This window comes from Falco peregrinus, chromosome 9, assembly GCF_023634155.1.
Source record: "Falco peregrinus isolate bFalPer1 chromosome 9, bFalPer1.pri, whole genome shotgun sequence".
Taxonomy (NCBI): domain Eukaryota; kingdom Metazoa; phylum Chordata; class Aves; order Falconiformes; family Falconidae; genus Falco; species Falco peregrinus.
Window position 1 is genome coordinate 20,874,012 of NC_073729.1, and position 23,659 is coordinate 20,897,670.

The window sequence follows — 23,659 nt, forward strand, 5'->3', positions numbered from 1 at the left end:
AACTGTGTCGGAAAACACTACCAAAAACATCTAATAAAGTCGGGAAATGTATTATGCAGATGCTTCCTTTCCCCTGACACTGTGGGAGGGTAATTGTAACTGCCTGAAACACAAGCAGCACTACCGGCACCCTGGCTGTGCAAGGGGAGGGGGGTGCTGTGCAGACACCCACTGGAAGGCCTTGAGGGCTCCGGGCCTCGAGTGCCCAAACCACAGGGCGAGGTAGCGGTTGGCTGGGAGGGCCCTCCCCGCCTCGCCGGTGGCCGGCTCAGCTGCGGGCAGCAGCGCTGGGGAGCAGCACCGCAGCCGCCTGCGACGCCCGCCATCCCCTCAGCGCCTTCCCTCCCCTCAGGAAAAGGGCGCGAAGAAGGCACGCAGCGCAGCCACCGCGCCCGCGCACCGCGCCCGCGCAGGCCGCTCCGTGGGGCGGGGCCAGCGCGCGGCCGGCGGGCGCCCCTGCGCATGCGCGGCGGCGGTGCGGCCGTTTGGCGGCGGGTTCGATTCAAACGGCGGCGGGAGGATCGGCCTCTATGGAGGGTGAGTTCTGTTGCATCCCCGTCTACGATGTGCTGCACCGCGCTGGGTATCTCGCGGGTGCGTACCCTTCGGGGGAGGGGGGCTGTGCCGCAGGGCACCCGGTCCCGGTTGCGGGGGCTGCCGAGCGGGGTAGGCCGGCGCGGGAAGGGGGAGCGGTTGTGGTGGGGGGGCTCGAACTCTGCCTTGCTCTGTGGTGACCGCGGCGAAGCCTGGTTACAGGCTTTATTCAGCCGTTTTCTCTATTTAAGGCTTGGGCTGGCGCCTTTTGGGCTGGCGGGGCAGCTCGGCGCAGGGCGGGCCCAGCTCGCTACAAGGCGGCCCGGGCTGGGCCTGGGGGGCCGGCGCCTTCCCCCCCCCCCACCCCGAGCGCCGGGCCGCCTCGCCCCGACGGGCTCTCCCGCGGGGACCCTGCTTCCAGAATTCCTTTCATACTATTTACAGCATTTTAAAAACCCGGGCTTAACGTTAAAAGCACGGGAGCTAGTCTGTACCGATGGGAGCTCCGTTACTCGGGTATAAACGCGCTTGTGAGGATGTCATTTGAAAAACGCTTTACTGGGCGGGGGGGCTTCCTGGAGCCGCTGTGAACAAACATTACATACTCTAAACAGCTGCGGTTTAAAGCCAAATAAAGTTTACATAGGAAGATGGTTCTCTAAAGTAGTGGTATTTTAGAAATTAATCTACTCGTAGAGAATTGAAATGTAAAGCTCTCTTAACTGGGTTTTGAGCGGGCTGTGTTTGTTTTGCTTCCAGTACTGCACGACTTTGCTCAGAACCTTGTGCCCCACTGTCTGCTTGATGTTGAGACCCCCTCTGTTATCATGCCTGTGTTGGCACTTTCAAATTTTTTCTCATTAGTGCTAGCTTGTAACTATGTTTTAATAGTGTCTACCATTTGAGCTATCTGTGGCTTGTTCTGGACCTTTAATCATGGGTAAAGTTTGAAGACTGCCCTTGGTTGTCGCTACCTTAAAGTCTCTGTTCTAGCCAGATATAATTTTGATTTATCAAATTGAAGGTTTAAGAGATCTAGAGGTTCAGTGTATTATGGTGATATCTTGTAGACTGTAGTGTTGTTATGGTCTTTTTCTTGCAGAAATACAAATGGCTTTTCCTTCAAAGAAACAATGTGTCAGCAAAACACCAGATCTAGATTTCAACGAAGATCCCAATTCTTTTAACTCAAATGTTCCAGCAGATGGTATTTCCAAAGCTACAAACCAAGGGTAAATGAAAAGAAAATGTTGATGGATTTATTACCTGGCAAATGTCCTAAAGACAGCTTAGCATTTTGCAGATTTTGTCAAACTTAACAGACTTGGTAGTCTGCAGGAATGCAGTGGTCTTCTGGTAATTGTATTTTTACCTGTCTTTTAAGGTTGCCTAAATCTGCTAAGAAAGTGGAACCGCTTTCAAAGAAGTCAGCTACAAGAGGGTATGTTTCCTCAAATCTCTGTTAGCTCCCCTCATGCAGTAATGCTCCCTCTGAAGGGTTATGATGAGCTTTCACCCATGTATGGTTTTCTTGCTCAGTTTTGCTGATTAAAGCCCTTGGTCAGAAACAAGAGCAAGTGCTTCAAAAAAAGGGCACATTTGTGGAAGTAAAAGAGAAGAAATGTAATACTGATGGTTTTGCCTTTAAATCTTTGATGCTTGATTCTACAGACATATCAACAGATACAAACTAGAAGCAGAGCTGAAGACCAAGAATCAGCTATTAGAAACAGCCAAACAGCAGCTACACTCCAGACTAACAGGAGCACAGGTAAGCAAAGCAAGGGGGTGTGTGTGTAAACAAATCATTAAGTAATTCTTATATTCTGACCTCTACAGAGTCAGATCATAAGATTGTCTTGCTCATTTTCCTGTCTCCATCAGATGTCAGTAGAGTTTGGGTGGGCTAGGGTTTCTCCCCTGATACCCATAATATCTGCTAGAACCTGGAAATCAGCTGAGCTGCAGATGTATTTGGATGGATAATGCGTCCAGATCTCTTAAGTAGACATCAGAGTTCTAATTCCATTTTAAACTCCTGGTGGGAGAATATTTCAAGTTCACAGCTATAGACTTGCATGGCATTTTATTAAAACAGCCTTAATATTGCCAGGTGCTTCCTAGCTGCGTTGAGAGAAAATGCCTAGCTGCATTGAGAGAAAATGTGAATATTGCCACTGATGGTTTGAGGTCTGTTAGTTCTTTTTCATCTGTAGCTCCTAACACATGGTAGATAAACTATCCGATTTCCTTGTTCCTTTTGCCTAGTTTCTGCTAGCTTTGGTAGCCCATCACACAGTGCCGTGTGAAAGTGCATACACTATTGAAGGTATAGGTTCAGAAATGTGTATGGTCTCATTTCAGTAATGAAGAACATTATCCTTGGTTTTTGCTCACTGCTGTGCACTGACTTTGAGGGACAGCGACCTCATTCTCTTCCGAGTATTTAACACAGAGCTCAGTTTATATAAGCTTATGTTCCTTCATGTGCTATTGTTTCATATTGTTGCCTAATCTTTTAGTGCCTTCTATATTTTTCTGCAAGTTTTTTTCCTGTCTGCTCAGCACAAGTGAGAGGCCAAACTTGGAATATTGTGTCCGGTTCTGGGCTCCTGGTAGAAGGGAGACATGGACATACTGGAGAGAGTGCAGCCAAGGGCCAGCAAGATGATTAAGGGACTGGAGGAAAGGCTGAGAGAGCTGGGACTGTTCAGTGGATTTTGTTTCAAACAGATTTGATTTCCTTATCAAGTCTAGGTTCATAATTGGCACATTGTTGTTCACCTCTTGCAGATCACTGCAGGAGACACTTGGCACAGTTTTTGTCATGTGCAAGAGGCTCTACTTGTAACCTTCAGTTATAAGAGCTCACTTTAGTAACTGGTTCTCAACCAGTTACTAATCTGAGATGATCGTTCCTTTTATCTCACAGGTTGATTTCTTTAAGAGCCTTTGAGACCTCCTATGAAATGTTCAAAAAGCTTCTGATGCTATCAGCTGGATCACCCTAATCCACATGCTTATTGATTCTCTTAGAGAATTGCATTCCACTTGTGAGGTTGATCAGCTTATGCAATTGCCTGGTAATATCTGAAATGTGTAGGGAATAATGCTGTAGCTTAAAGATTCGAAGATGCCCTTTTCTTCCCAATGCTTATATGCTCTTCAGTGTGTCAAATGCTTATATATATATATGGGAGGGAGTACAAGAAAAGATATGCTAGGATTGCCAAAAGGGAATTTATCTCTAGGATTGACTTTTTCTAGTAATTGCTATGACATGTGGATGTGATAAATGTATTGATCCTGTCAAGAAGCAGGAGTAAGTGTCTGCAACAGACTAATTTGGTGCAGTAGTAGAGACAGAAGGGCAAGATCTGATTGTTGGTGCTAGCGGAGCACTTGTTAAGCCATTAGCATCAAGCTCAGTATTGGTGACTAATGAGAAGAAAATCTCTGGTAACTTGCTTCACTTGAAACCTGTGTTAATGATAGGGTACTATAAAGGAGTTAAAGGAGGAGAATGAAGGCCTGCTACAAGAAATTGAGAAGCTCAAGAAATTTCAGCAGACTTGCATGGTGATTTTAGAAAGCAGAAACATTGATCCTGGTAAGAGCTATGCACTTCACATCCCATTCTAGTTCTCATTCTTCAGAATGATTTTTGGGTTTTTTCCCCTGTCATAACTGTTCATCAAATGTTTGGACTCTGCTTCCTTGTTAAGGAAATACTACTGTGGCTCCAGGGGAAACTTTTATCGTAGCTTAAGAGAAAAAGCTCCTTCCTGTAGTAAGCCCTGTCCTGGATAAATTTTGAAAATAATTTCATCATTCTTGCTGTGGAAATTACTTTGAAAACTCTGCTTGTAAGAACTAATAGTTTATCTGTATATTAGAGGTTCACTAATGCATCTCATAAATTAGTTACAGGCAGCAAGATTTTGGAGGAGGAAGAAAAGGCACAGGAATGCCAGAAGCAGACAGTGGTAAGAAAATTTTGAAATAGTGGTAGGAGTTCATGGGCTTTGAGAGGTCTGTGTGCTGCTGCCCTTCTCTACTGATGTGATTGAAACAGCTGCTGAGACTTCAATTCATTTTCATTATATTAAACTATTTTCCTTTTGGCTCTTCAGCTGTTAACTGAGAAGCTCGTAGAAGAATTGAGGCTATTTAATCAAACAGCTGCAAAAGAAAAGGAGGTGCTTCAGGTAAGACTGAGACTTTGATTCAACCAGGTACTGAGCACCTGGTGCTGAGTGAGATTCTGAAGGTTATTTTGCTCCCTCCAGTCCTGCTCCAATCTCCAAATGAACTAGATGGTGAGAGCCTGCAGTATTCATCTTTTGTTATAAACATACATGCATGAAGGAAACTGTTATGTGTTACTCCCTTTCTAAATAGAGGGCTTTAAGCAAAGTTTCTAGTGGGGCAATGTTAATTCTCATCTCTGTCTCTTCAAGTTGAATCGTATACCTTTGAACTTGAAGAAAGGCAGAAGGTGAAAGTGATATTAATGACTGATAGCTTTCAAGTTAGACTGAATCAGTTCCAAAGTAAAGATGGATGTTGGTACTGGATCTATGTAGATCAACTCCTCTTGAGAGAGGTTCTGGACTGTTACAGGTGCTTGTAAGTGCCGCTGGCGGAACACTGATCTGCTGGTCCAGTTGTTACACTGGGATTCAGAAGACTTCATCTAGCTTGGGAACTGCTGCAGACCAGTAAGCAGCTTCAATAAGTCTATGTATGGACCAAAATAGTAGTCAAACTACAGTTCTGCCATTCTTGGTAAGAAGCTTAAGAGCTAATCAATGAAGATCACTTCCGAAATTTTGCTTGTAGATAAATTGCTGTTTTCCTCAAGGAGCTAAGGTAAAAGACACCCCAGTCAGGGTGAACTGATGTTAGTTTAGCACATAAGACCCTGCTGAAGAGTTCAAATACTTTACTTGGAGCTGCTTTAGAGCCTGGCTTTGCTGTTAGTACTTTAGTGTTAGTAAAGTGTGGTGTACACTGACTTCTCTATGCAGATGGCAATGGACAAGTGGAAGTCAGCAGAAGAAGAGAGACACCAGTCCCTGGAGAAGCATTCTGCCTTTCAAGCAGAAATTAAGGAATGTTCAGCAACACTTAACGATTTGGAGCTGCTCCTGGCAATGTGAGGCATGAAGATGGACTAGACTGGGTTTTTTGCTGTTTTACTGATAGTTTAGTGGTCTCTACTTGGCAAACCCAGTTCTGTTGGGGCAGGAACAGGACGGTGGCTGGGCAAGCGGCCGGGGCAGGACTCGTGGCTCTTACTGCTCTACCGGCAGCCGCCGGGGCCTCGCCTGGACCCTCCTTACCGCACGCCGCTGGCGAGCGGCTTCCTCCTCACGATCCTTCGGTTCCTCCGCGCTATAACTCATTAAGTTAATCATTAAACGCGCTCTCAATTCCCCGAGCCTGCGCTGCTGAGCTGGTGCTTTCCGGGCCCCACCGGAGAGGCGGGCGGCGGGGCGGGGCGCACCCCCGGGGCCGGGCCGCGCTTGCGCGCCGGTGCCTGCCCGGGGCAGCCATGGCGGCGGCAGTGATCGGGCGGGCGGCGGGCTGCGCGGGGCTGCGGCGGGCGCGGCGGCTGCAGGCGCTGGGGCTGCGGCGGCGGGGCTGCGCGGGGCTGGCGGTGGACGACACGGTGAACGGGCTGAGCGACGAGCAGCGGCAGGTAGGGCCCGCCGGGGCCCCGCGCCGCCGGTGGCGGGTGGCCGGAGCGGGGGGAGGAGGGGGGGGCTCCCAGCGGCGCCCCGCCGGGGGTGTGTCGGGGCTGGCGCCCGGTGATTGGCCGACGCCGCGGGGAGCCGGCCTATCCCCGGGCGCGCTCTGGGGGCGTGGCGCGGCCGGGGCGGGAAAGGCCCGCAGCTGCGGGAGCCACGGCCCGGCCTGAGCCCGCGCTGCCGCCGCGTCATCGCGACAGGGCGCTTCCTCACGATAAAGCCTGCTCAGCGTAGCGCTCGGGGGAGAAAACATGCCCTGCATTCGCGCTGGACCTGTTTTGTCAGAAACCGTCAGCAGTGTGATCGCCAAAGGAACGAGTTAACTGGGCCAGGTCGAATCTCGAGGGGGTGTGCGGCTCTCCTAGCGCGTTCCCCTTGCCCAGCGCGGGGACCGAGGCGTTTAGGATAACGGCGCCTTGCCTTGTTGTTTCCTCCTGTGTTCAACCGCAGCCTGGTGCCAGCCAGCATGGCACTTAGCCCCCTGCTGCCCTAGGCACGGGGTGGAAGGCGCTGGCCCAGGCCGGCCGCTGGAGCGCTGTTCCTGGGGCCTCAGACCTGCAGCTGTAGCCCTGCCTCCCAGGCCGCCGTGACAGCAACAACACGAATGTACCAAATAAACTTACTCGTTCTTGCTTTCTTATGAGAGAAGTGTTCTTTGCCAGGTTCGTGTTCGAGGTTTACAGCCTTATCAGCTTGAATTGACTCGTTTCTTTGTCCTTCTGCATTCAGTAGGTGTCAAAGGAGGAAAATATTCAATAGTTCATATCTGTCTGGTGGAAAAGCTAAAAAAAAAAAAAGACTGCAGTAATGTTCGTTAAACTGAATTAAGAGCACTGTCATTGTTATAAACTGGCTCAGACTATCAGGGATGTGTGTCTGAGTCTATTCCTCAATCTCTAAATTGTTATAATTATGGTTTAATCTGCTTTTCTTCCCTCTTTTAAGCTTTATGCTCAAGTTTACTGCTGACAGCTTTATCACAGTGGAAACATTGAATGTGTTTTGGGGTTGGTTGGTTTGGGTTTTTTTTAAGTTTTAAATGTACCAATGGTGGGAAAGCTTGTTTGGTGGTACTGGAAACCAAGGTCTGGGAGGTCATGGAAACTTAACATATCTTCTTAATTGTAAAAAAGAGGATGCTTTGGTTGTGGGGTTGAAAGGCAGAGAAGTGTGGGCATATTTTGGTTTGTTGCTTCTGACCTTTCTACAGGTTCTGGTTAAACAGCAGCGGGTTTCAGTCTCATAAGATTGTTCCTTCACCAGCATTAATTTGTCAGAATAAAGAACCAAACAGGAAAATGGGATTATTAAGCTCTCCTATAAAGTCTGGACAAAGTTTTAAAATCTTCATATTAAAAACACTTAATGTATTGTATATATTTTATTAGTGTGTGTATGGACTTCTGCAGAATGTAAGTATTCGAATTTTAAAATTTAGAATAAATTTTGAGATTTTTAACACTGGAGTCTATGAGCATATCTAACTTTATTAAATTTTCCCTCTGCAGAAAATAGCACCATAGCTAATGTAGTTCCAGTTTGATACACCAACATATTTTAATTAGTATGCATGCTTGTTGCAAGCATCTGCATATAATTGAATGAAACTCTAAACAGCTACTGGATGGGGATAATACATTATAAGTTCCATTCATCAACTTTCAAAGTTTCCTGACCAAAAACATCTCCTGAAACCATGGTGTAGGCAGTAGTTAAATAACATTCTCTCAGGGTGGGGTAAGATTTTTAAGGTTAAACACTGAGAGGAACTTAGAGAAGATACTGATGTACTTAAAGATTAAAGGGCCTTTCATGTGGTCTTCCAGCTAGTAACCTGAAACATCCATTTCCTTGTGGTCTTCTCCTTCTGGGTTTGGGATCCTGGAGTTGCCTGGCAGGGGAATTTTGGGAATATCCTAGAGAAGATGACAACAATATATTGATGAGGTATAACATATGTGTTTCTCCTCATCTCTTTTCCCAGCTTAGACAGACCATGACAAAGTTCTGTCAAGAGCATTTGGCTCCAAAGGCCCAACAGATTGACCAGGAAAATGAATTCAAAGGCATGCGGGCAAGTATTTAATGTGTGCATTTAAAATAGATGGTAGTGAAAGCCTGTTGGTACTTTGATCTGTACATTAGTCCAGACAGAGTCCTAGTCCACACCACAGGAACATATGCATTAACTTTTCAAACTTGAAAGCCTCTATAGAAAACAATTTTTGGTTTCCTGTTTTATGTTTTGTTAATGACTTTCAGCAACCTGGGCCAGAACCCAGTCAGCATGCAATCAAAAAAAAAAAATTGAAAAAAAGGATTGATAATGGCTTTGTTTGGATTCTTATTGTGGTATTTCTGCTTGGCTTTGTTCACACTCCTCCTCCAATATATGCTTTGTATTCTCCTAGCTAGGACCCTTCCTTGGACAGCTGAGTTTCCTCTCAAATCTGTTGTGAAAATATTGTGTGCAAATGCTGAAGTGTAGCATTGTTTGACCGTCTAGCTGAAACTTGCCTTCCTAATAAAAACAACAAATTTTGTGCAACAGGATTGTTTGATGGATGAAAATGAGATATCTAACTATTGGTTTTCATAAGCTCCACAAGACTTAAAAAGCTCAGAACATCTGCTAGGATTTCCCAGAGCTCTGATGTTGACATTTTCAGGGATATATGCACAGCTTTGAAGTGAAGTATATAAATTTAGCCTGGTGCACCAGATGTCATCCAGAGCTATTGAATAATACTTTCTGAAGTCTCTGGAGACTATTTGCTGATAATTATCACTGGATGCTGAGGCCATGAGACAAGCGTTCACCTGTGGGTCCATCGTGTAGTGGAGGGGAGGCTGCAGTCTGAAGGAGCAGCAAAGAGATGCTCCCCTCCCTGCCCCCCAGCATTTTTGTGGTCCTCATTGGGGACATCCTTTGCTACTGCACTATGTCATGAGTTCCCTCTTACTCTGTGATGCTATGTGCAAGACACAGCTGTTGCGCAGGTCTGAAGTCAGCTGGCAGCTCTGTGCCTTCAATCATGAGGTTGTCACTTGAGCAGTGTCGTTGCCAGTGATAATCGGGGTGGTAGGCAAATGGAGGAGTTGGTGAACAAGGAGTACGGTTTGTCCTCTAGCAGATGGACATGTACGTTACAAAGTTCAACTACGCAAGACTCAGTAATGTTTATCTAGGCCCTGTGCATGTCTAGTGTCTTGGCAGTCTTGAAAACCTACAGGTTACATGTTTGAGTGGCCCTTGTGGATTCAGCTCCCTTAGCTTCACAAGTCCAAAGTGTTCACAAATTCTCTGTTGTGGTCACCTTATAACTTTTCTAGAACCACCTGCAAGGCTGTAATGTTCCCTTTTTTTTGATCTCTACCAAGGACGCTTCCATGGCTTTGCTTACCAGTTTCTGTTTTACTAAAAGTACCAGCGAATAGCAGCTCTTGTACATAAGTCCGTGGTTTCAGTCATGGATGGCTTGTGCTAACTGCTGTTGGCAGCAGCTGCAGGCTCATAGGCCCACACTGTGCTGCCAAAGCAGTGACAAGGATGCCTGAGGTAAAAGGCAAGCATAAGTTTAGGTCATAACATCCTAAGTAATCTTTGGCAAGAGATAGTATATGAAAGTCTAGAAGTGCAATTTTTTAAATTAATGTGAAGTTTTAATTATTTAAAATTCTTCTTAAACTGGGCAGTGAGTTAAATCTTAAGACCTGTCCTTCCAGAATTAAATGTAGACTTGTGAATTTTCACCAGATTCAACAGACCACTCCCGTGTGTAGCGTAACTAATGTCCTTAAGTCTGTCTGGGTTCTTAGTCCAAAGGATGGAGCTGCTGCTGCTGCAGATGGAGTAGGTATTATGTATTTATCTTGGAGATATCACAAGAATAAGGTAAATTGATGTGTTCAGTGAGCTACCTGGGAAAACTTCTTATGCTGATGCTCTGACTGTGCGTCTGGACTGATTGCTTGTTCTGTATTTGTAGGAATTTTGGAAGAAACTCGGGGAACTGGGCGTTCTGGGGATCACGGCTCCTGGTAAGTCTGTCCCCACCTTTTACCTTCTACTGGGTGACTCCTCAAACAAAAGAGAGACTACTTAAACACAGGCTTTCCGGTTCATAACAACCTTGTCTGTGATGTGACACCTGCTTTATCCAGAAGCTCCTATCTTTGTGTTTTTTAAAAAGTATTTCGCAACTTTTGTTACTCTTTACTGACTTGGAATCCTTTTTCCGTGTTAGACTTCTTCTGGATGATTAACAGAATGCCTTTTACAGTTTAGAAGTACTGCTCAGAAATGGTTTCTCCAGATATAACATATGCAGCTCGAGCATGTTTGCGCTTCTCTAATATGAAGCGTTTGCTGCAAGTTTTGAAGAAAAGTATCCTAGAACAAACATCCATCTCTAATAGGAGAAGTTAAAGGGTATAAAACAATGCTCTGAAAAGCCGTGATAACTAATGGAGAGCTGACCACGTCCAACCAGTCAGAAAAAATCAGGGTAAATCTTATTCAGCCTTGTCCAGGTTAGTTGAAAAGTGTTTTGATTAATGTTATAGATTACTGAGGCTGCTATGGTCATGCTGAATGCACTAACACAGTGTAATGAGGAGAAGCCCTTAGTGGAGAAAAGCAGCCAATGGGGCCTTTATTTCCCCATCGTGAAGTCTGTGTTTCTGGATGTGCGTGTGCAAAGGCTTCTGCAGAAGCAAGCTGAATAGCAATGCGTTGAAATAATGCCTCTGCATTTCTTTCAGTGGCACTGAGTCTGCTTGAAAGAGTCTGTATTTCTGCTTTCTTTCTCTTTACTCTTCCCAATTTACTGCTGCTCCTGTTTTTTCTCACTCTTACCTTCTTTCTTCTTTGATGTTGTGCCTGAGGCTTACAGCAGTTTCCCACACTATAAATAAGCCGTCCCCTCATGAGCCCTGTCCTTTTTGATTTCCTCAAAGATTTACCTCTAAAACCTTCCTATACCCAGAATTTTTTGCCTTATTTTTGATCGTGGAGTTGTGTGTGCTTTCTTTATTGGCTTTGGCTTTAGTGCAGGAGGTGAGGACAGGGATTTAGGATGTGAAGATAATGTGAAATCTTACGAAGATGTATGCTCAATTAAATGGCGTGTTTGGGCACCAGTGGATCAAGTCTATTAAGGGAGCATTTTAAATAACAGTACTTTTTGTTTTCTTCTTAAAACTAAGAAAACTATGTTGGTTTGTAATTTTCCATTCATTTTATTAAGAGCTAAGTTAAGAAATGCAAATATGTAGCTGCTGTGGAACAATAGTACATAAAGACTAATTCTGAAAGGGCAGCATCATTCTAAGTCACACTGTGGTTTGTATTATACAAGAAGCTGACTGGCAGGATTATTTTCATGCACCCCTTGCAGTACAGAGCAGTCATGGGCCAGTCCTGCTTACAGCAGGCAGTTACTGTTTGTGTCTTGAGGCAATAGCACCAAACCCATCCGTTCTATGGGAGTGAGTAGAGAACTCTCTTGTTTTGGCATATATGGGAAATTATTAAACCCATCTTTTAGGATATTGATGGTAAAACCCTAAACGTTGATTGTGGCAGTGAGAGGTGATTCAGAGGACGAAGAGCCCTGCAGATAAAGACAGGAGTCAGAATGAGTGCCATGGGAGGAAAGGCTGCGTGTAGTGCCAGTGGCTGTTGTGTTAATTTGATGAGTCAGGAACAGTAGCCCTCTTCGAGCCCAGGTTACACACTCAGCTCTTTGGGCACTGTAAGTGTGCAAACGTATTTGCTGTTACTGTTGTTGCTGCTTGCTTACAGCATTCATCTGGATGACAAGTAGGTGTTCCCGGGTTACCTCCCTGACTACTTCGCAGTGTTTATGACCTCCTGGTTTAGTTCTTGGCAGTACACCTGCTGCTTGCCTGCAGAACAAAGCTTCTACATTGGGATGTGACTGTATTTGGGTGTATATAAGTGTGTGTGTAGGTGTATCTCTATATATTTGTGGGCTGTCAGCTGCTTGAGGACATTATGCATTTCTCAGCCTTCTCATTTTTTTCCTGCCTTCTCCCTCTCCCTGTTCTACTGTGTACCTTTAATCTTTACCACCAGTTTTAGACTCAGCTCGGTGTGCCTAGCTGGATTCCCAGTTAGGATGATCGTGCTGCTCTGTCTCACTTCATCCTTTCTTGAAATCTGCAGTCTTGCCACTGGTGAATCACAGCAGTTACATTTATGGATCATTCTCCTTCTGAACTGGATACCCATGAAAATGCTGGTCTCCTGCATGTTTGTGGGCTTAGGAAAGTCCCTAGTGCCCCACTTCTTGAGCAGTTTGAGGATTCCTCACTTGTTAAGGGGTCCTTGTTACGACAAACATGCATGGACTTTACAGACTTGCCCTGTGTTCCTTTGTCCTCTCACTGAATACACATTGCCACCTTATGATTTAATCTTTGTCATAACATTAAGGTTGCACTTAAGGATGGTTGATAAGGACTCATTGTTCTGCAAGTATTGGTAGGATGTTTTAGATGTATCCTTAGGCATGTTATGTATAAAACTATGCTGTACAAATATGCAGTAAATTATTGATTATGCTGAAGAAGTAATATCACTGTGCCTTTAAGATAAGAAAACTGAAATTCAGATGACGGGGAAGGCCAGAGGTCCCAGCTCAGGGACAGTGTCAGTCAAAAGCAGAAGCTGCCCTGTGTCTTGGGTCTCATTTAAGGCTGAGCCTGACCCTGGGACCCCGTGCATGTGTGATATACTCCATGGTGGTTGACATGAGGTTTCTCTTCTCTTTTCAGCGGAATATGGTGGATCTGCTTTGGGGTATCTGGACCATGTGCTGGTGATGGAGGAAATTTCTCGTGCATCAGCAGCTGTCGGGCTTAGTTACGGTGCCCACTCAAACCTCTGTATCAACCAGCTAGTGCGTAACGGCAACGAGGCCCAGAAAAACAAGTACTTACCCAAGGTACGTGGCTGGAAGAGGTGAAACTGGAAAGGGTTTGGGTTTTGGCTGTGTACAAGGATGAACATCTTTCATGGTGTGTAGCATTTTAAGCACTAGTCAATCTCCGTCACCCAACCTTAGGAAATACCTTACTTGCTAAACTTGCCCTTCTCTATTGTGTTAATATTTGTCCTGTTAATCCATATTGACCTCTGCCTGTGCCAAGCTCCACGTCTGTAGGCAGCGTAGTCCAGCTCTCTGGAGCTGCGTTAGTAAATGAGGATTTGAGGTGGCGCTGGATGATATTCTTCCAAATTCTGAAATCGGTCAGAGATTTCTGAATGAAAGTCACTGCTTTCCTATTATGTTTTCCATTTCTCACTGCTTAGGTGCTTGGTTTGCCTATGCTGATTAACTACATGCGAAACTTCATCATCTGGGGCATTGATGTTTGTGACTCAAAAGCATGTTCAACAGATCTCAGGTTTCTAAATGCGTGGAAAAACTTAGCTGATACATTGAATCCCAGCTACTAAAATTATCAGTGCAAGAAACTTGATTTAAGCCACATGCAAAGTATAGTATCACTTCCTCACAGCGTTGTGCAGCCTGCTAATATGTAACTCTGAATTGTCCTCATTGCTGCTCAGGTGTATGTTGATGCCCTCATTCGCTGCCTTTCAGTAAGATGTGTGATCACTTTAGTTCTTGCTTGTCTTGGTTTGTGACAGGGTACTTAACTAGTTTTGAACAGATCACAAAGACTTCTGTGGAAATGCACTGATGGATTGAATTGCTTGAACATATATCTTAAGTGTTGAGTCTGTTTTTTAAAAAAAGAGATCAAAAGGAGCAGAAGACGGATAAAAGTACACAGGGAGAAAAAAAAGGGTTGGGGGAAGCAAGGAGAAAAGGGCAGGATGAAAGGAACAGGAAGCAACAGCTATGACAGAGCCTGGTATGAGCAGGCATAGAAGAAGGATGTCCATCTGCTTTTGTAGTGCAAGTGTGGGGGAACTGGGCTATGAGAACATTGCTAAGGACTTTGCAATCTCTTTTCATCCCCATCATTGGCCTTTTGTGTTAAACAATCCTTGTTTATGTAAAAGGGCAGCCATAAAGCCCAGAACAAGGAGCTTGTGAAAGGCATATGGCTGCCTGCATGGTTCTTTTGGCATCTTCCTGGAGATGGTGTTTTATAAGCAGGGCTGTACTCATCTAGCTCAGACATAAGTTGAGTCATCCTTCTCATCCCGCTGTGATTTGGTTCTGTTCCCTCAGCACAGCAGTACAAGGGAGCTCCCTGCTAGGACTCTACCAGGAACAGCAGCTCTCATTTGCTGTTCTCACACGGAACAGCTACTGTGGAGATTCAGTGCAGGGGAGAGGGGAGGAGAGGGGGAAAAAAAAAAAGAAAAAAAAAGAAGGCAGGCTAAAGAGGGAACAGAAACAATGCTACTGCTCTTCCTCCCTTTCTAGTATTTGTCATTTCTTCCAGCTAATTAGTGGGGAGCACATTGGAGCCTTAGCAATGAGCGAACCTAATGCTGGATCTGATGTCGTGTCCATGAAGCTGAAAGCAGATAAGAAAGGTAAGGCTTGTCGTGTGCTGTCTGGATAGATTGCTGGTGTAAATGTCTGCTGTAAATTTAGACTAAACTCCCCAACACCACTGAGATACGGTGCTTGGTCTTGGATATACCAGACCATGTTTGCAGGCTTGTGCTGCCTCCCAGGAGATTCAATATGTTATAAAGCCAGGTAGTGAAGGCATGAGGTGCACGGTTGAAGGTCTGAAAGTGGGCTTCTGATTGTGGCTGTGGAGGTTGATGGTATGATGGAACCAGTGGTAGGTTCTTTAGTTTGTCAAGCATTTGTTAAACTGGTTTTGGACTCCAGAAATTAAGGAAATTAGCTTTCTTGAACTCAGGAGCAACTTGCGCATGCTGTTTGTAGGGGTCTTAAGGAGCATCCTTGAAAGCCTGTTTTGAAATGAATGGAGTGAGGATATAGGTGTTGGTCTGATGTCTCTTGTGAACTAACAGATTGCAGCTCTTTGCTTCTAGGAGACTACTTTGTTTTGAATGGGAACAAATTTTGGATCACCAATGGACCAGATGCAGATGTGCTCATTGTTTATGCTAAAACTGATGTTAATGCTGTTCCAGCCTCCCGAGGTATAACTGCATTCATTGTGGAGCGGGTAGGTTTAACAATTCTCACAAGTATTATTGTAGTGGGTTTTCTAAAGCTAGCTCCTTCACTGGCTCATTTAGAAACCAGCTAGTTTTCTTTCTATAACTGTCACCCCCTTGCTCAATGACTAACTACTTTCTGACAATTGTATAAATCTGTGAGACTAGTCCTCTGCTGCGGTGACATGGCATACTGCGCTGTCAGCTGGGCACCCCTGGCGTATCCAAGCATGTCACCAGTCTTTAGGCCAAAAAGTGTAGAGAGAGCAGACAAGATTCCAACGTGAAAGGGCTTGCTTGTTGCCAAAAATTGACAGAGATATTGGAGGCCTTGTAAATACATCCTACTATCCTATTATCTAACTTGGTGGGCTGGGTTTTGTTGGGCTTTTTTTAAGCCAAGACATTAGAAGACCTCTATTAACTTCTTCCTCCCATTTTTTTGCACTGCCCCTTTGGAATCCTGAAATGACCTAAACATTCATGGGCAGGGAGCAGAAACAGGTTGTTCAATGGGGAACCCTGGGAAAATGGGTTTTTTCTTCCCTTTTAAAGATTTGGGGCTATGCTATATACACCTTCACCACAAGGAAGACAGGAAGCTGTGATAAAATAGATGGTACTGGAAATGTATAATCTCAGAGATCAGTAAGCCTTCTGATGGACTTAACCTGACAGTGATTAAATAGTTCAGTTACTGGCAAAGCTTGCAGCCCTTACTCTGGGAGAGTCAGTGTTGGCAGCTGTCCAGTTTATGTATTTGATATTTACGTGCATTAGAAAATGGATGCACTGGGTTCATATGTACCCCACATATGTGCATTTTTCTCTGCTCATTTGCTTCCTCTGCACTTACACCTGTTCTTGTTCCCAGAGTGGGCAGTTCACTTTGACTCCCTTCATGTTCCTGTGGTCAGGGAAGTTCCACAGATCTCTAGCGATTTTATTTAGTCTGTCAGAATTGAGATTTGAAATGTATTTTAACTGTCTTGACTTTGCAGGGAATGCCAGGTTTCAGCACAGCCCAGAAGCTCGATAAGCTGGGAATGCGAGGGTCTAATACCTGTGAATTAATCTTTGAAGACTGCAAGATCCCAGGTGAGTTGCGTTCAAATCATGGCAGTGTGCACGTGGTGGTTTCCTGTCTTCTTGATCAGATAAATTGGATCGCTAATTACATGCGTGTTCAGCCTGTGACCTAGCGGGCTTTGCAGATGGTTATCTGCTCTTTGGCAGCCTCAAAAGAGAGCTAGCGAAACTGGAAAAGTGCACTCTGCTGGATTGCAGTGAGTGAGCACACCCCTTGTCAGGTAACTTCTGGCTCACCTTCGTGGACCTAACTCTTAACCAGTGCTTCTGCAAAGCTGAGGTGGGGCTTCCGAACAAATTCATTTGTTTCCATTAGAGCTCCCCATCTTGTATATCGGAGAGCTTATTTCAAGGGTGTTTTTTTTCCAAAGTCACTGGAGACTATCCAACAGACGTTTGGGTTGCCCATAACATTTCTGCCTTATTTTGGGGTCAGGGCCTGAAAATGGACATCCTTCCCACCATGCATTAGTACAGCAGGGACCACCGTAATGGCCATTTCTGTTACTCCAGCGGCTATTTTTGTTGATAGAAAAATTACAGCCTTTATATAGCAAGTGGAGGAGATGCCTTATCTGAGCTCATGAAAATCCTAATTGCATATCTGCAGAGCAAGTAACTCTCCTGCTCCCCATACACCACCAAAAGCTGCTTTGCAGTAAGTGGAAGAGTTTCAGCGGAAATCTGACATTTCTAACTTTATTGGATCCCTCCGCTCTGAAATCAGAAAGGCCAGTGCCCCAGTCTTCAGATCATCTCCTGGGTAATCATCCGTACAGAACAGCATGTTCTCATGGTAACAGGATTTCCATTTTCTGATAACTCGGAGAAGCACATCATTGCAGTGTTGAAAGTTAACACACTTTGCACTCTGGCCATTGATGCTGCTTCTGATCTTCTGCCTTGGAAGCTGAACCAGTCTGATGCTATTTCATATGTCTGCAGGATCTTTCTCTCAGATCAAGATGTCCTTTAGCACTGCAATTCCATCCACTTTAAATTATGTGGGTTTCGCTGTCAGCCACGCTCTGCTGAATGGCTGGTGTTTCTCTCATAGTGGCTGTTGTCCATGGACTCATTCGGTCATGTTGTACTGGTAAAAGTTGATTCAGAGCCCCAGGGGTTTGGGGGTTTTGGTGGGTTTTTTTTTCTTTTTTCTGTGATACGCAGCCAGCAGATCTGCCCCCCTTGTGCAGTCAGCACGCACGTCCTTCAGCTCACCACATACCTATCCATCCCTTTTCCCTGGATGTACAGGAAAGTGTTCAGGCTATTCAGTCCTTTTTTTAGCTGTAAGATGTCATTACTCGTGAACAGCTTTGTCACTGTATTATTACTGATGCTGACGTTAGTGTTCTGTTCTTCAAAGTGATGTTTGGTATTAGTATTTTTCTTTCTCGCCTGTGGCCCTTCTGAGGTTTTTCTCTGAAAGCCAAGCTTCATTCTTCTTCCTCTTTCTAGCCCCATATCATGATGATGACCCTGCAGAAGCTGCACTTCTCCATACGCTACATCAACATGCTTTTCAGTAAGCAGGAGACAATGCAGTCCATGAGCTTTTGCCACTGAAAAGCAGATTATATCAGGAGACTTATCTGCATGTGTCCAAGTCCCGTCTCATTTTCGCTTTGCATATCACACCTCTCAGATCTCTTGTGGTCAAATCCTGAAATATATATCAGTTCTCCTATATGGCTCGATCTCTGTCCATCTACAAAGCGCAGTTGTTGGGCTTTTAAGTTCTTTGCTAATGGTTAGAGTACAGCCTTGCTGAGGTGAGCCCTTTGTTCCTGCTTCTCTTTTTATACTTGTTAACATCAGCACGTGCTTCAGATTGCCCCAAAGTGAAACAGTTTCTTGAAGTTTTTTCTCAGCCCGTTACCTAATGTGGCTATTTTCCTGTTCCTTTTTCACAGAAATAATACTTGTCTTTTTAAAACGTTTATTTGTAACAACTGCAGTGTTCTGTTCAGGCTCTCTCACAGAAGGGGGGATAATGATTGTTCGTATTCTCCAATCTCAGAAGACTAATGTACATCACTCTGACATGTGATGAGTGGCGAGCTTTGACTGCTTGCTGTGTAGGCTTTGGTTCCTGTGCTGGGAATGCTCAGAGGTGTCCCAAGCATATCAGACAAGGATTTGCATTCATTTCAGATACACACTCGGTAGACATCAGATGGTAATGCTGTCAGTTTGGGTTAGATACAAGCTAATGGGATGGTGAAGGGGGCTCCCATTTTGTCCTCCTAGGCTGTTAAGTCTCCTATTCTTGTTGGTGCTGAGCGGGAAGATCTCTGGAGAGCACCTTACCCTTTAGAAAAGAGGTGAGAGAATAGCAGCGATTGTGCAAGCACTTTATAACCCTTTACTGCCTTTTCCTTTTTGGCTTTGCTTGGATTGAATATTGACATTTTGGTGGTAGGGAGTATATGTATTTAAACTCAGTGCCTGTCTAACTCATCCTGAATGTTTGTGTCTCAAGCCAGAAAGAGAGGTGAATGGGACTGAAAGTTGCGGTCCTCCCCCCAGGGAGCATGGGCCCTTGGACAACAGTTTTGCACATAAGTAAATCACTTTCCTTTGCCAATTGCAGCTGAAAATATCTTGGGGACACTGAGCAAAGGAGTCTATGTTCTGATGAGTGGATTGGACCTGGAGAGACTTGTGCTATCTGGTGGCCCACTGGGGTAAGGGTTTGTCATCTTTTATAGATGTTTATAGTTTGTCATCTTTTATAGGCCAGAAGGATCCTTCACTCTCACCTAGCCCGGTGGGTCTCCAGTGGTGGTTGCAGATCTCAGCAGGAAGCATCTTGGATGGAGAACTGAGATACTGGGGCAGCTTCTGAGGGAAGAGGAAAGGCTGGGAGGAGGTGCTGGGCCAGAGCCGTGGAAGGCAGCGAGCTGCAGGGGAGGCGAGCAGGGAGATCCCGTAGCTGCTGGGTACTCCAGCTGTGCCATGGCTGCTCAGCTGGGCTGCTGCTGGAGGGTGCTCGGCTCCGCACTCCCAGGCAGCCACGGCGTGCTCTGCATCTGCTCCACCTTCTCCTTTAGCACTCCTCCTGCAGGTTTGCGGGTTTTTTAGTTTGAAAGCATCTGTGTGGAACACCCTCCGAGGGGCAAGGGATGGAATGAACCAGTGCCAGAAAGGTTGCAGATCTCTGCCTTCCAGTGTAGCCCAGGCCACAGACCCTCCAGAGCATGCTTTTAGAAATATTAGCCTTGATGTGAACATTTCCAGAGGTGGCAAATCCACCTTGGTCCCTGACTGCATGCTTCTGTAGCCCCACAGTGTGTATTACTCTGGAAATAACCAGTTCATTGCATCCTTAAAATCCAAAAGGCTATCCAGACTGTCACAGAGAGGGACCACTGGACTGGGTAAAGGTTTTGTTCTTCATTTATTCAGTCATTAAGCTCCCCAGTAATTGTTTTTACCCTACAGTCCTCTTGTCCTCTTGTTGGTCTCTCTGTATAATCCTCATGCGGAAAGACCATCTTCCACAAAGCAGAAGGAGGATTTTTCACCCTTCTTGTTCTTGCCTATGCTGGTTTTTATGGTGTTGGCTAGTACTCCTTGAGTCAGCGCTCTCTGGAGATGCAAGGCAGCACAGACTGCCCTGGCTGCAGCTGTAGGAAAGCCCTTCAGCTCTTCATCTCGGTCCCCTGAATTAAGAAAGTAAGACCTTACCACAAGATGTCCCAAATGAGCAATATGTAGAGCACTAAGGAGAAAAAAGGGACCTTTGGATTTTATTCTTAGCGTTGTGTGAGCGGAGCTACAGGAAGATAGCAGCCTTATCATTTTAGGTGTGAGAATCTTTTTGCCTTAGATTACACTTCCGAGGTTTTTTTATTAATAGTTAATAGTTCTGTTTTCCTTTTCCTGCATATCTGTACTTTTCTTAGGCTCATGCAAGCTGTTCTTGACCATGCAATTCCATACCTACATGTAAGAGAAGCATTTGGACAGAAAATTGGCCACTTCCAGGTGAGGCAGAAAAGGAATTAGAAATTTTTCTCATCTTGCTTTTCTCTTTAAAATTAAGATGACGAGAGCTGTGTCACGGGAGGGTTTTGCACAGAGGAGGTTGCGTGGTGTTTGTGCTGGGGTTGCACGATGGAATGACGTTGGTGAGAAGGTGAAAGGATCTCTGAGCCCATTTACCTGAGTTGGTGGGTGAGGGACTGCTGCTGCCACCTGGGAGCCTGTGAATGGAGAGACCCTCCAGCTCCCTGCTGTGTCTTTGCTGAATCCATGATTTCTCTTTTGTCGGGTTTCTCTGAGATAGTTTGGGGAATGGGTGATCCCTAGCGCTCGGGCAGAAGGTGATCTTCCCCTTGCTCATGTTAATGTTTCTCTTCTGCGACATGCAGCTCATGCAGGGCAAAATGGCCGATATGTACACGCGGCTGATGGCATGTCGGCAGTACGTCTACAACGTGGCAAAGGCCTGTGACCAGGGCCATTTCAATGCAAAGGTGAGCTGGCTTCCACCTGGGCTGTGTCTGCTGGGGGAATTCCTTCCCTTTGGTGCCAGATCACGAGCAGGGTGGAGGTTCTGCACTGGGGGTTAAAATAACTCGCTCGAGTCCCCGAGTGCTTTTCTTTTCGCCTCCAAAGAAAATGAAAGCCTTGTTCTACAAGGCAACAGACTTAGCAGCATCGGTAGGTGTTTATTGGAAGCCCAAACACAGTATCTGGCTGCTGGAAGGAGCTGTAGCAGTCATTCTGAGGTGTTGGCATCTCCGCAGCCAGCACTGTCGCCACATCTCTGTCAAAGGAGGGGACCGAGCAGTTAGCAGTTGAAGCAGAGTGCCCTGCATCCCAAATCAAATCACATCGGTCTCCTGTGGGTATGATGTGCATTTGTGAGAGACCACCTCCCCTGGTGCTCTCTTTTTTTTCTGTCATTTTTTTTTTTCTGTTTCTGTCTTCATGTGGCCTTTACAGGCCTGACACAAGTGTTCTGCAGTGAGTGAAAGGCTGCTGCTGCTTCTTGCTCACTGGGGAATGAATCCTGTGCCTTTGTGATTAAGTAGTTCGGTCATCTTAGCAGGTGTCTGTAGAGTAATGGAAAGGTCAGAGTGACACAAAGATTGGAGATGGGCAGGGGACACCTTTCCTGACTGTCGTCGTTGTCACTTTCCTTTAGGACTGTGCTGGAGTGATCCTGTATTCAGCAGAGTGTGCTACCCAGGTGGCGCTGGATGGGATCCAGTGTCTGGGTAAGTCCCTGGCAGCGTTTGTTTCTGTGAGTGGTTGCGGGAGGGAGCCAAGTGCAGTGCCAAAGCAGTGTGCTCCCCCGTCCCACCCTCAGCCCCCGACATCGAAGAAATGACTGGTGACTTCTTTTTGATGGCAGGCGGGAACGGTTACATCAACGACTATCCGATGGGGCGTTTCCTGCGGGATGCCAAGCTCTACGAGATAGGGGCAGGCACCAGTGAAGTGCGCAGGCTTATCATCGGCAGGGCCTTCAATGCCACTTTCAAGTAACGTCCGCCGGTGGAGCGGCAGTACCCTGACCACCATGAGGCCTTTGCCTGCACAGGCTGGAGCGCAAAGCTCCTTCTCTCCTTGCTTCTGATTCTGGGATCGTCGCTTGCAGACTCTCTTCTCCCTGCTCTGTGAACAGATGCTGCTGGACTGGGCTTTGACAAAATGAGTCACATGGTAGCATGGAAGGAAAAAATGTTTTTTCTCTTCTTGTGATCATCCTGATTCATCCTGTTCATGAGCCATCCTGATTCTCAGCGTTACAGGGCTGAGGTTCACCCAGGGGACGTATCACCATTGAAGCAGGCTGGTGAGCAGTGTGCCTTTGCTGAGCACAGAAAGTCACCCTCCCTTAAAGGAAAAGGGCAGTGAAGGAACAATTTCGTTCTTTAAAAAAAAAAAACCAGAAACCAACACCAGAGTTCCATTACATAGCTAGCATTTAGTGTATTACCACTGGAAGGTGAAATTTCCCATTGTGACCTTCTGATGGGATTAATAACTTCCATTTTGGGAACCTGGCACCAACCGCATCATGGGGGTGGCTGTCATGAACCCTCTAAGCATCATCGATGCACAAGCAGTGTTTTGGGTGATGATTCCTAAAACCTCGTTAAAATGCCACATCTGTTTCTTTGCATACTTCCTTTCCTGTTCCTGCTGCTTCTCAAGACATTTCAGTGCAGCCCCAAGTCTTTGCTGCTCTGATTGACTGCCTCCCGCGGTGTTATTCATCCAGAGGTGTCGCCATCCATCATTCTGGGAACAGTTAAAATGTCAGACCTGTATTGTGACATCCATGAATGAAGCAGGCAGGAGGAGGCTGACTTTTTGGGTTGGGGTTATTTGTTGATTTGTGGGTTTTTTTTTTTTCCCCAAAGGTTGTTCTTTTGCCAAAAGCATGTACTCACACTCCACCTTTGGTTGGCTAGAGAAGTCAGAGCGAGTGCAGCAGTATTTGTGGGTGTTTTCGGTTCATATTATATACAGCAAATTCAAGTTTACCTAGCTTTATTAAAGAAAATTGCACAGAATAATGCAAGCCTTAAAGGATGAATCACACAGAAAAATTGGATGTTGTAAATATGACAGAACAGTTAATTAAACAGTTGCCATGCAGGCAACATCCCAGCAGTTTTAACAAAAAAGAGCTTAAAGCTTTGTGTATTTTTGTTGTTGTTGTTGTTGTTGACATCTGTCTATACTAGGTGACAGTAAACTAATATAGAACTTTAAAATGCCACGGATTGAAGAAAAATTCACTTTCCTGAATCACCAGGTAGGTCACCCATCACCCAGTGTTTATAAAAGTTACAAAACTTCATTTAATTGAGAGCTAGAAAGAGCTTCTAAAGTTACGGTGGTGGTGCCTTCTTCCTAAACTTCATTTGTATTCGGCCAGTGGATGGCTGTCACTCTGGAAGTGTCCCAGGGTTTAATTTTCAGTCTTAATCTCTGGATGGAGGTAGCAGAGTGGACAGAGGTGGCCTGCCAAGAATATCTTGTTGAGCTGCACCTGAAAATGCTTTGGGAATGAGCCTTGAAGCACAAGTGAAGTGCACTTCACATGTGAAGCACTAAGTGCATTACTGTACATTAATGTAAGAATTTATTTACGTGACCAGACGTTTATATT

At 45.5% G+C, this 23,659-nt stretch overlaps 2 protein-coding genes across 3 annotated transcripts; both read left to right on the top strand.

Moving 5' to 3' along the window:
• Positions 1–400: 400 nt before the first annotated feature.
• KNSTRN (kinetochore localized astrin (SPAG5) binding protein) lies at positions 401–5,977 on the top strand. Of its 2 annotated transcripts, none has more exons than XM_055814112.1 (8): positions 401–537; positions 1,637–1,766; positions 1,919–1,975; positions 2,206–2,305; positions 4,030–4,144; positions 4,459–4,520; positions 4,668–4,742; positions 5,565–5,977. In XM_055814112.1, exons 1-8 carry the CDS (start codon positions 531–533, stop codon positions 5,694–5,696), a joined length of 678 nt encoding a protein of 225 aa, XP_055670087.1. In that variant the 5' UTR covers positions 401–530; the 3' UTR covers positions 5,697–5,977. The 2 variants fall into 2 exon arrangements, with proteins under 2 accessions (XP_055670087.1, XP_055670086.1); XM_055814111.1 differs by having other exon boundaries at positions 444–594.
• Positions 5,978–6,065: 88 nt separating this feature from the next.
• IVD (isovaleryl-CoA dehydrogenase) lies at positions 6,066–23,173 on the top strand. Its single transcript, XM_055814110.1, has 12 exons — positions 6,066–6,238; positions 8,272–8,361; positions 10,277–10,328; positions 13,089–13,258; positions 14,736–14,829; positions 15,304–15,440; positions 16,434–16,530; positions 19,118–19,211; positions 20,433–20,514; positions 20,901–21,005; positions 21,680–21,752; positions 21,890–23,173. The coding sequence occupies exons 1-12, from the start codon at positions 6,092–6,094 to the stop codon at positions 22,021–22,023; spliced, it is 1,275 nt and encodes a 424-aa protein (XP_055670085.1). The 5' UTR covers positions 6,066–6,091; the 3' UTR covers positions 22,024–23,173.
• Positions 23,174–23,659: the final 486 nt, after the last annotated feature.

What these genes read in the sequence shown, in the direction of transcription:
- KNSTRN (XM_055814111.1), top strand. Translation starts at nt 531, where the DNA reads ATGGAGGGTGAGTTCTGTTGCATCCCCGTCTACGATGTGCTGCACCGC. An exon ending in AATGCCAGAAGCAGACAGTG is followed by an intron (nt 4,521 to 4,667) that starts GTAAGAAAATTT and finishes TTGGCTCTTCAG; the next exon opens with CTGTTAACTGAGAAGCTCGT. An exon ending in AAGAAAAGGAGGTGCTTCAG is followed by an intron (nt 4,743 to 5,564) that starts GTAAGACTGAGA and finishes TTCTCTATGCAG; the next exon opens with ATGGCAATGGACAAGTGGAA.
- IVD (XM_055814110.1), top strand. Translation starts at nt 6,092, where the DNA reads ATGGCGGCGGCAGTGATCGGGCGGGCGGCGGGCTGCGCGGGGCTGCGG. An exon ending in CTGCATTCATTGTGGAGCGG is followed by an intron (nt 15,441 to 16,433) that starts GTAGGTTTAACA and finishes TTGACTTTGCAG; the next exon opens with GGAATGCCAGGTTTCAGCAC. An exon ending in AGGGCCATTTCAATGCAAAG is followed by an intron (nt 21,006 to 21,679) that starts GTGAGCTGGCTT and finishes ACTTTCCTTTAG; the next exon opens with GACTGTGCTGGAGTGATCCT.